Below are 12,298 nucleotides of genomic sequence, written 5' to 3' on the forward strand. Positions count from 1 at the left end.
GCCTTAAAAACCTTGAACTTGTTTTCCGATTTACGGAGTCACCAAACCACCACTACCCACCCAGCGAAACCACCTTCTCCGACAAACGAACCACGAAGACGACTATCGATGATGGTTGCGAAATTCGTGTTCTCTGAAAAAATGAGATGCAGGTTCTGGGCTTGGAGAGGAAGAAAAGAGGAGACAGAAGAGAAAGGAAAGAATTAAAAAAAAAAATGTGGCAGTGTGGCTAGCTACATATTTGTACTTAATTACAATTATTACTCAAGCTTAATTATTTTTTATTAATATGCGCTAACAATATGTTGTTTACAATTGGATTATGCAACAACCATACTAGAAATTTAAGAAGAATTCATTCGTGATTTTCCATCCTTGGAATTTGATATTGCTCAACATAATTTTGCAATTACACTTATATTTTTCATCTCAATATGTAGTAAAGTGTGATTGTGGTGCATGCTCATCACTTACGTAAATATGTTACGAGCAACGTTTTGTCGAGCATGCGTGCTTATTTTGCGAATGGGTTTGGTACTATGGTACCCTTTGCAAGTTGTTCCATGTACATATCGTATAGATTATCTGATTAGAATTTGGGTTTAGATTTGGATCCTCATCTCCTAACCCAAAAATTATATTTATCGTCATAACATAAATAAATACGAAAAGAAAAAGAGTAATACGAAGTAATACATAATTAAAAGATAGAGAGTAGAATAATTCATAAACAACAGGAGGAATTTATTTATGCGTGGACTATATAATATATATATTATATAGCCACATAATACCACGTACACTTACACCGACACACAGTTACATCTTACACAAGTGCCAAATCAACTTAATCAAACATAAGAAGCTAACTTAGGATCAGCTTTGACGAAAGTAACAGGATAAGGAGAATCAGGGACGACTGCCAAAAGCTCGTTAACATATGAAACATCGTTACACTTCATTTCCGAAACTCTAAAAAATTTGGACTCGATTGTGTGACAAAACTTTATATTGTACACATACTTACCAGTTTTAGCTTCTTCAATTTTGAATGCATAAGTGTCCTTAAATTTACCATCAGCACCAACAACAACGTACGAGTTATGGTTTTCGTCTTCTTTGGCTACAAACCAACGTAACTCTTTGTTGCAAGTGGCGTACTCACGATTAAAGTAAAATTCAATTGGCATAGAGGTCATAAGAAACCCAATTTTCAAAGGGGAAGACATTAATACAGGTAAGCCGTTAGAGTAGAGTTTTTGGGTGATAAAAAGAGGGCATGGTGACGACGAGTTACCTTTTGTCAAGGCTAGGCCACCAACGCCTATTAAGCGTGGGATGATGTAGTAGCTTCCCCCGTTTTTGACTAGGTCGCCGTCCGTGTCTAGGATAGGGGCGGCGACACTAGAAACGGGGGACAGAACGAAAAGAACAAGAGTAACTGCAGCAACTGGGAGGAGAAATGAAGCCATTTCTCTATTTTGGTGAATCACTTTTGCTAGGGTTATATTGTTTTTTTTTTGTTGAGCTTTGTGGGTTGATGAGGAATTGAAATAGAAGGCTGCTATTTATAGAGAATTGTATTGAAAATACAGGTTTTTTTTATTTTTATTTTGGGTCCTTACAAATAAGCGTAACATTGCATGGTGTATGTGCATGAATATTACTCCTTCTGTTCCTAAATGTTTTTTTACGTTTTTATTTAGAGTTTTCCTTTTTATTCTTTATATTTAGTATCTTTCCTATTTTAGTCATAAATTTTGGATAAAATTACCCTTGTTTTACAATTTTTATATTCAAAAGTCCTTAATTTTCCATGTGATATTGTACTTTTTGTACTATTTTAATAGTTTTTCAACACTTATTATTACTTTCACTCTCCTCTCTCCTCTAATTTCTTCACCCCACATGCTCAACATTGATTTTTCATTGAAATATTCCAACATGCCTCTTCATACAATTTCTTAATAACCGTGCATAATTCCAAACGTAAAAGATAGATTCTCAATGTATAGTCTGTAATACAGTTGTTTTTTTTTTTTTTTTTTTTTTTTTTTTTTTTTTTGATGGAGTGTAATATAGTATTACTTTGGGTCCAACATTATTGGGAAAAGATAGTATAGTATGACATGAATCATGTCGACATAACTATAAATTTACAAGCATACATTTTGACATGATTTTTATAGTATTTTTTTTGTAGTACTGAAGTTGACAAAAGAGAAATTAATTACTTGGACCATTTGTGGTCGTTGAGAAAGTAAATTATAGCTACATGAAAAAAAACAAGTGTAAAACTATGACCACTAATATAAAATTGGCTCAAGAGACGCCTTTAGAGGCAGTCTTGTGTCTCTAGTTTAAGTTGTCTCTTCATTTGATGATGTGGCCTAACTAATTTCATAGAATCTGATACCTGTTATCTAAAATATGAGGTCTCCACCATTGACCAAATTTCTTGGCGTTAAACCACCTCAAAACACCCCTAAAATGTCAGTCTATTTTTAATCCAAAAACCAACACAACCTGTTTGAAACCGACTCCACAATGCTGAAACCGCCCCAAACCCAAAGCCGATCACCACCACTTATCCCAAAAATCACCATCTTGTAACTCGAAACTACTCCCACCAACGAGCCTACAATTGTATATCTTGGCATCCCCCAAAACGGTAGCGGTCGTGTTGTTAGTAGAACGGAAGAAAGTACAAATGCCCATTTTTTTGAGTCATGTCTTGAAAGCTGCGGAAAGATGATATCCTCTGGTAGAGAAAATTGCATATGTAGTGGTCATAGCTGCGCGAAAGTTGCGGCCTTACTTTGATGCACATACTATTGAAATCCTAAAAATCAGCCGTTACAAAAATTTCTACAAAAGATGGAAACTTCTGGGCGCTTGCTCAAATGGGCGATAGAGTAGGGCTGGCAATCGGATCAGACCAGGTCGAGTTCGTGTTCGGGTCAGCTGATTTCGGGTCACCTACCCCCTGACCTGAACCTGATCCATTTAACATTTTGGGTTGAAAACCTCAACCTGAACCTTTATTATTTCGGGTTCGGGTCAACCTGAAAATGACCTTATTTGATCTGATTTTTTGTTTGGGTTTAAATAAGGTTATTTCAACCTGAAATTAACCTAAATATGACCTGAAACTGACCTATACAAGTGAACAACCAAAAATTTCAAAGTTTCAAATCACAAACATTCAGTGCTTCAAACATTTAAACCAAACAAATAGTCCAAAATAAAACAGCATAATCTAAGTACGGTACCTAATTATCAATTACAAACCAAGAGTGTACTAACAAATTACAAACCAGACAAGTTCAAATATTCAAGTTCTCAAATAACATTAGAGGATTCAATAGGGCTTTCAAGTTTTTCAAAGTCGGGTGATGTATGTGGCGTATCATTCTTGTTCTCCATCTCCATACTTCACAAAGCATTTCCAATTGAGGATCCATAGAGTGGTGGACATAATTACTTCCTGCCAACACTCAACAGTCACAAATTGGCACGTTATTAATTTATTAGCAAAAATAAACAACAAAAATACATAAACTAGCAAAAAATCGATACTATGTATCATGAACAACAAAATTCCATAAATAAGCAACATAAATTCGTATACTTGTAAATAAACAACAAAAATCAACACAAAAATTCACATATTTACATAAACTAGCATGAATAATTCGCATAAATCCATAAATTAGCAAGATCTATTCGTATACTTGTAAATAAATTAAACAACAAAAAACAACACAAATTAGCAAGATAAATTCACATAATTACATAAACTAGCATGAAATTTCGCATAAATCCATAAATTAGCAAGAAATATTCGTATACTAACAAAATAACAAAATAATTCGCATAAATTCATAAATTATGAACAAAAAGCATGAAAAAAATTGTACAATACCGTATGAGAGTGAAAAGATAGTGAAGTAGTCAAATTCAACAATGGTTAAGAACTCTGATTCAACAATGGTCAAGGGATTTAGGGTTTTTGAGGAGAGAGAAAATTCAAAAGAGAGATTGAGAGAAGTAAGGGGAAAACGGCTGATGAAAAAAAATGAAGGGAACAATCATATTTTAGGGTTTTGTCATTAGAAGCCTCTTTAGGAATTGGGTTGGGCTAGGGGTAATTATAAGCCTTTTTACATTTTTTTTAAACTTAAACTAGCTCGGGTTATCAGGTCGGGTTCGGGGTGGCCCGACCTGATTTTGACCTGAATTTTTTTTCAGGTTAGGTGGATCATTTTCAGGTTGAGATTTTCAACCATAACCTAACCCATTTAATTTCGGGTTCGGGTTCTTGTCAACCCATTTAAGTTTTCGGGTTAAAAAACTCAACCCTAACCCGCTTTTTCGTGTCGGGTTCGGGTCGGGTTTTTGGGTCAAATCAATTTTTGCCATCCCTACGATAGAGTTATCGGAGTATGTAATCATCTACAAGCCGAGATATCCCCTCGGCGATGGTCTCGCCGGCGCAACGGAAGGAAAGTACTCGTAGAACCAGATCTACAAAGAGTTAAAAGCGTGAGTAAATGCTAACTAATATATAGGGCTAAACTTTATAGGGAATAATGTTTACCTCTACGACCTTCCAGAAAGCAGACAAAGCAACATTCGTCCTAAAGGACCGGTGTCGACACGAGTCCCTCAGCGCACGGACGAAATCATCGTAGGCCAAGCTGGCCCAGTCATAAGTCCCGATCCGCTGGAGATCACGGACAGCAGGGAGGTAGTAAAGCAATGCCCTACTACCCCTGTCAGGGGAGAATGTCCCTGACAACAACATCTGCACAAAGATGCGCACCCGCTGCTCTCGGGTGGTCACATCATCATCAAGAGCCGCTGCCAGCGTCGAGCGGCGAATCCCTATAGCACTGAACTGAGTCGTCTCGACCTCAGCTCGGGCCCAAACAGAAATCGGCCCCAACAACTCCTCGACCTCTGAAGAAAAGACGTCGATCCCACCGTCGAACAGCAGCGGCACGGAAGTGAACTCCAGTCCTGTGATGAGACTGAAGTCTGTAGGGGTGACCATCATCTCACCCCAGGGAAAATGGAAGGTGTTGGTGGTGTCCCAGAAGAACTCCACCAAAGCGCGTACTACGTGGTAACCCCCGCTGGAGGCGACCATAGCCTCGGAGGTGTCGAACAGAGTAACTAGGCCGTATGACTCCCATAGGAGTCTCGTCTCATGGTCTCTGGCGATGTGCATCCTATACAAATCGCCTAGACCATCACAGCCAGAGCCGTGATGCCGTGTCCTCCCGGGCTCGGTTCCCCGTCTCACCCTCTCAGAAATGTGGTGGACAGGGGCAAAGAACAAAGTCTGCTCGTCCCACTCCGGGAACCGACCAAGCGAATTGGACGGTGTGGCGTCGTCCTCCACGGGCTCATGCTCCCGTCTAGTGTTTCGGGACCGTGAACTTGAGCCTCGTTGTCTAGCCATGCTACATTGTGCAGAATCATCATGAATTAAGGTTCTATAGTATCTAAGGTTCGCCTAGCCGCATGATACTATGTTCGCAAAATACATAGTACGTAGTACTAAAACAGAGCACAAACTCAAATTGAGCATGACAACATTTTTCAAGCAATCAAACAATTTCTTGCAACACTATAGTGATTATTGTGACAAATTGAACAAGAATTGCTAGCAAAAACATCAAGAACAAGCCACATTGTTCTTCACGACCTTAAGAGGTCCAACAATGGCAGATTGCTCATTTCTTCACCAAATTGAGTCAAACAAGTCTCAAATTACTCCCAAGGCAATATACAAACATAAACAAGCAATTTCATGGCATAAAACTTGATAAACAAAGCAAATTGAGCATTATAAATTTCGAATTTCCATAAAATTTGTGAATAAACATGCCAAGAATTCATAAAAACCGGTGTGAGTTTGAGGAAAACTTACATAGATCGGGAATGTATATGAAAAGAGCTTTGATTTGCAACAAATTTGAGCGAATTCGATTGAGAAACGAGTGAGCAATGATCAATTAAAGCTTTCGGTTTCTTTGAGCAGCGTTCGCGATAAACAGAGCCAAGAAATGAACTGAAAACGGGAATTTAAAGAGATTCCCGTGCTGGCGCCAGTCCCTAGGCATTGGCGTCACTTTCTGGGCTTGGCGCCTGGCGCCAACGCCAGCGCCTGGCGCCAACGCCAGCGCCTGGCGCTAATGCTATCAGGCTGGCGCTGATGGATTTTCAGCGACGCCAAAGCAGCCAGCTACCTGTTGGGGTTGTGCTAGCCATCTGCAACATATTTTTGGGTTCCTTGGTACGACAGTTAGCCCCTCCAAGCAATTTGACGTGATTAAGTAATCGGCTTGATTACGTAAAGTGATCGACCTGATAAAAGATCGTCTCACTTAGCTTAAAGCGCCTAAGCATTGGCTCATTGGCAAAGGGCACCGACATATAGGTTCAAGAGCAAAAGGCGCCGACATACAGGTTCAAAGCAAAAGAGCGCCGACGTACAGGCTTAGCAAAGGCAAAGTTCAGGCGAACTTTCAAAGATCGACAGGCGTGGATCTTCGGTAATTTCCTTTGGAAAATTATCGCATCAAATGAGGATGACTTCAAAAGAAGATGTCTTCGACATCATTCCCTAGCTTGCGGAAAATTGTCACAAACAACTGAAGGTAATTTCAGGGCGAAATTGTCTTCGATCATAGTCCCTTAGGCATGGAAGATGATCAATGCGGATGAGAATTATTTCAAGAGAAATAATTTTCGATAGTATTCCCTTGGACGTGGAATATTATCAATGCGGATGAGAATTATTTCAAGAGAAATAATTTTCGATAGTATTCCCTTGGACGTGGAATATTATCAATGCTGATGAGAATTATTTCAAGAGAAATAATTTTCGATAGTGTTCCCTTGGACGTGGAATATTATCAATGCGGATGGGGATTGTTTCGAGAGAAATAATCTTCGATGATGTTCCCTTGGACGTGGAATGTTATCATAGCGGGGAGGATAGTTTCAGGCAAAGAGATCTTCTAATTTGGAAGCAGTTACAGGCGTAGCGGTTTTCAAGCGGGATGGCATTCTATAGCTTGCAGGAGGTCATCAAAACAACAGTACAGCAACAATCGGTTACTTTCAGAGACGTGTGCTCGACGGTGCAAGATACGCGTTTCTTAACTCTTTTATCTGTTTAACTAACGCTAGTTTTGCAGGTATCGGCGTTACAAGAGTGATTTAGGATCGCAGAACGTTCTGAATCATTCTCCGTCCCTATCAATACTTTGACTTTCGTTTTCGAAACTTGCGTTTCTCCAAACTCAGTCAAAGTGGGGGCTTCTGTAGACACCCATTTGTGTCTCCCCAAAACCAAACCCGGTGATGAGTGCCTTTCACGTCGAATCATAATCGAATGAAACGAAAGTGTGGAAAGGTCTAGTGTTGCGGAAAGTTTTATTTCTTTTCTTTTCTCCCCGATTTTAAAAACTTTATTTTAAGAAAACAGCCAATCCAGTTTGGTTGGTCCATGATATGGGTCCAATAGTGGTGTAGTTGGATGGGGCTTGCAAAGACCTTTCCAACGATATATTATAAGCCCAATTCCGTTGAATATTGAGGAAGTTATGGCCAATTTACTAAACTGGGCCCGGTTTGAGCTTTATGTGCGGCCCAATGATCTAGGGGAGGGCCTAATATGATTTATCATTCCTAATGCAATTAGGAATGGTTTTAGTCTTCTAGAATATTCTAGAAGGTTCTTTTCATTCCTAATTCAATTAGGACTTTTCAGAGTTTTAATCAAGATCAAATAGCATTTTCGAAGAAATTATATTATTTTATCTTCCAGTACGGGAAATTTATCAGATTTTCGAAAACGCGTTGAAATCCAATTTGGCGTCTAACCCCAGGCCTTGGCGCCAGGCGCTAGCCACTGGTGCCTGGCGCCAGCTAGCCAGGGTTGGCGCCAATCCTGTTTTGCGATCTTCAAACTCTGTTTTGTTAAATTATCTTTTTTGGATGATTTTCTCTATAAATATCGTATCAAAAACTCCGTTTTCATTCACCAAGATTCACCAATTTTTTACCATTCATCATCTACATTCACCAACTCTCTTCATTCTTCTTTCTTGCTTTTTCATACAAAATTCCGCATTCACAAGATCTAGAAACACCTAGCCATATTCGAAGTTGCCTTCGCCTTAGACGTGAAAGGTTTTAATTTCTGAGGGTTTGGTCCCAAATCTCTCTTTCAATTATTTAATTTAATTGCTTTGTTTATTATTTTCCTTGAAGTTACTAACGTGTGTATTTTGTTATTAGAAAGAGGTACGAAGCATCAAAGTAAGTACTTTAATTGATTTATTGATTTATGATGTAGAAATCACGTTTAATTGTTATTATGATATTCCTAGTATCATGTCTAGGGTAATTTTAATATTAAATATGATTGTTATGATGCCTTCTATGTTCTCTCTAATATTTATGATTGTTAGTATCATGTTAGGGTTAAAGATTTGATTTGTATTGCTTAGCGACATGCTAGGGTTTGTTATTAATCTTGTTAGTATCATGCCTAGGATCTTGCTATGCTTTAACATGATTATGCTTATGATTATGATTGATATTATTATTATTAATGATGTTGATTATTTATTATGTTGCTTGATATTTTATTTATTGCTTGATCACCTTTATTGTATGTTTAAAGGGAATTTGTACTTGTAACCACGCTTAATAAGATAATTAATAATCTTGTTAGGTTAATTGTGATTATTTGTGCATTAATGTTCAACCAACATAGATTAAACAGGTTTAAGGTTAATCCTAATGATTGTATGTTAGTCAGAAAGCGCACATGAATACGAGCATAATAAAGTAGAGGCCTATTATTAGGGCAGATTCAATCTCTTTTAGGTTGGATTTGTACCTTCATCCCCGAACCCTTATTTGGTTCATGACCTTATGGAGTTGATGATATCTTGGATCGTTAAGGGGTGTAACCTTCACCTCGTGAACGGTTTACAAGTTCCTTAAAAACTTGTTAGCGACTCTTTTGCTCTATCTTCTTCCCTTTTGGACGCCACCGTACTTTAGTGTATAATCACAGTGGGGTTCAAGCTAGTGGGATTTTTAAAGGCTTGAAACTATTCCATACACAACCGTTTTTAATATTTTCAACGACCGCAAGGAAAACGGTCGCAAAAATTAAAATTTACGACCGCTTTTATAAGCAGTCGCAATTTTAAGAATTAACGACGGCTAAAGGCGGTCGCTAAAAAGTTTAAAAAAAACAAAAAAAAAAAAAAGAAAAAAAAACCACCCACATCCTGTACCCCGCAACCAGTTATCCCACCACCCAAACCAAATGTACCCAACACTACTACCCACCACCATTAGTCCATCACTTCCCACCCAAACCACCACCACCACCACCACCCTAAAAAACAGACCCACCATCGCCGCCCACCCAAACAGCTACCACCGCCACTTCACCTCAACTCGAAACACCCTCAACACACAACCAATTGCCTCTCACCCGAAATACCCTCAACCCACAACCACCAACTGCCTCTCACCCGAAACCACCTTTACCCACCAAACACTTGATCTGACCCAAAACCACCCTTACCCAGTACCCACCACCACCGGCAACAAAATTATTAAAAATTGAAAAAAAAAAACCAGAAAATCAGAAATAAAACAATCAAAATACATAAAATTACCCATAAATTCGAAATTAAACAATTATACAAAATACAAAAGATTACCCATAAATTCGAAATTAAACAATTATACAAAATACAAAAGATTACCCATAAATTCGAAATGAAATAATATTGAAAATTTTTCAAAATTTATAAACAAAAATTACAATATAACAATTATACATAATCAGAAATAATTAGAAACAATAAAACTAGATCTACAATCTAACTAATTTAAATATCAGATCTAGAAAACCTTGACTTGTTTTAGGTTCGTTCTTGTGACGGTGGAGGTCGTGACGGTGGCTCGAGTGTGCCGTAGTGACGAGCAGCGCGGAGGTGATAGCAAGCGTCGGCATCAACACCAAGCAAATTTATCAACTTCTGATTCTTCAAATCTTAGGAAAGAGATGGAGGATGAGGAAAGAGAAAGGAAGTAGAGGAAAGAGAAAGAAGAGAGGAAAGAAATCAGAGATTTAGAGGAGAGAGGAAAGAAAATGGAAGAGGGGAGAGGAAAGAGAAAGAGGAGCGGCGTGAGGCCGGATACGGAGTAGTAAATTAGGGTTGGGTGAGATGGTGTCATTTTATACCTGAATTTTTTTAATAAAAAAATAAGCTTTTTGCGTCCGTCTTTGACGGTCGCAGATTATGATATTTACGACCGTCTCTATGACAGTCGCAGATTATGAATTTTACGACCATCTCTGACGGTCGCAGATTATGACATTTACGACCGTCTCTTTGACGGTCGCAGATTATGACATTTACGACCGTCTTTGACGGTCGCAAACTATTTATTTAAATTTAAAATTATTTTTAATTGTTCAAATGTCCTAGCGACCGTCTAAAAGGCTAAAAACGGTCGCAAAACTGTCGCAAATTTGCGACCATTGTCAAAGCAGTCGTAATATTGCGACCGCATAAAAAACGGTCGCAATATTCATATTTTGCGACCGTTTTTCAGACGGTCGTAAAAAAACGGTCGCAATTTAGCCGAATTTTAGTAGTGCTATACTGAAGAAGAAGAAGAAGAAGAAGAAGAAGATGTCGGAATATGGAAAGTCTCTGTTGACGGCTCTGCAGCATCAACAGGTTTAGGGGCCGGTATCATCATGGTCTCCCCGCAAGGAGACGTATTTGAATACGCCATCAAGTTCAAGTTCAAGGCCTCGAACAACGAGGCCGGGTATGAAGCAGCCCTGGCGGGAGTGCACTTGTGCATAGCTGCCGCGGCAAAGCGAATCGAGTTGTCAACGGACTCGCAATTAGTGGCAAATCACTTTAGCGGCAAATACGAGGCTCGAGAACAAACAATGATTGCGTATTTGGCCAAGTTAAAGGCCATAATGGCAAATTTGGAACATTTTGAAATCAACTTAGTTCCACGTGCTCAGAATGCATAAGCAGACGCATTAGCGAAGTTAGCTAGTTCAAGCTTCAACGATCTGGAACGCACGCACTGTAATAACGGTTGAAATTTTGGAACATAAGAGCATTGATGAGGAAGCTCCGAATGAGGCCAATTGTGTTAATGGAGGCCGAGAATTATTTGATAACATAGTGGCCTATAAGGTGCATAATGTTCTCCCCACAGACAAGGTTGAAGCACAAAAGGTCAAGAAAGATAACATCTGGTAATTTATCATGTTCCGAGGTATGCTATACAAACGAGGTTTCTCGTTACCGTTACAAAGGTGCATAACGGCCTATAAGTCTGCCAGGCTAGTGGAGGAAAATCATGAGGGTGATTGTGGAAATTACACGGGTGGACGGTCAATGTCCTTGGAGGCAATGAAAAGAGGATATTATTGGCCGACAATGAATGCAGATACCATGGATTATGCCAAAAAGTGCGACAAGGGCCAGGAGTTTGGGCCGGCAATAAACCAGCCACCAAACGATTTGACACCTATTCTTTACCCAATTCCTTTTACACAATAGGGAATGGACATTGTCGGACCTTTCACATCGGCTACAGGAGGACGAAAATTCCTAATAGTGGGGATATATTACTTCACTAAATGGAAAGAAGCAGAGCCTGTAGCGAAGATAACGACGAACAAAGTGAAGAAATTCATTTGGAAAAACATATTCACTCGTTTTGGATTGCTGGTAGCAATGGTATTTGATCATGGTTCCCATTTCGGGTGCAGCCCAGTCAAAAACTTCTTAAGTGTATACAAAGTAAAATTTGCATATGCAGCAGTGTGCCACCCGCAATTGAATGGACAGGTTGAAGCCGCTAACAAGCAGATTTTAGGCGCGTTAAAGAAGAAGGTAGAGGATGCCAAAGGCTTATGGGCCGATTTTACCTGAGATATCATGGGCAAACAGGACGACAACAATAGAAACTACAAGGGAATCGCCTTTTAACCTTGCTTTTGGTTCAGAAGCAGTCATCCCTACTGAATTCGGCCTTCCTACATTCCGTATTCAGCACTATTGTGAGGAGAAAAATGACCTATTGGTTAGGCAACAGTTGGACTTCTTACCTGAGATAAGGTTGAAAGCTGTCATTAAGTCTGCGGCATACAAGAATCGTATGAGTCAAGCATACATGAAACAAACGTGTTAACTATCGGCCTCTAGAGGACGGA

The 12,298-nt window shown here is 39.1% G+C and overlaps 1 protein-coding gene across 1 annotated transcript; it reads right to left on the reverse strand.

Moving 5' to 3' along the window:
* Nucleotides 1–851: 851 nt before the first annotated feature.
* Nucleotides 852–1,472, reverse strand: LOC145627328 (trypsin inhibitor DE-3-like). The gene has a single exon (XM_081679723.1). It carries the CDS (start codon nucleotides 1,470–1,472, stop codon nucleotides 852–854), a length of 621 nt encoding a protein of 206 aa, XP_081535849.1.
* Nucleotides 1,473–12,298: the final 10,826 nt, after the last annotated feature.

The sequence above is a fragment of the Chenopodium album genome, chromosome 1, assembly GCF_948465745.1.
Source record: "Chenopodium album chromosome 1, dcCheAlbu1.1, whole genome shotgun sequence".
In the NCBI taxonomy this organism is placed as follows: domain Eukaryota; kingdom Viridiplantae; phylum Streptophyta; class Magnoliopsida; order Caryophyllales; family Amaranthaceae; genus Chenopodium; species Chenopodium album.

What these genes read in the sequence shown, in the direction of transcription:
- LOC145627328 (XM_081679723.1), bottom strand. Translation starts at nt 1,472, where the DNA reads ATGGCTTCATTTCTCCTCCCAGTTGCTGCAGTTACTCTTGTTCTTTTC.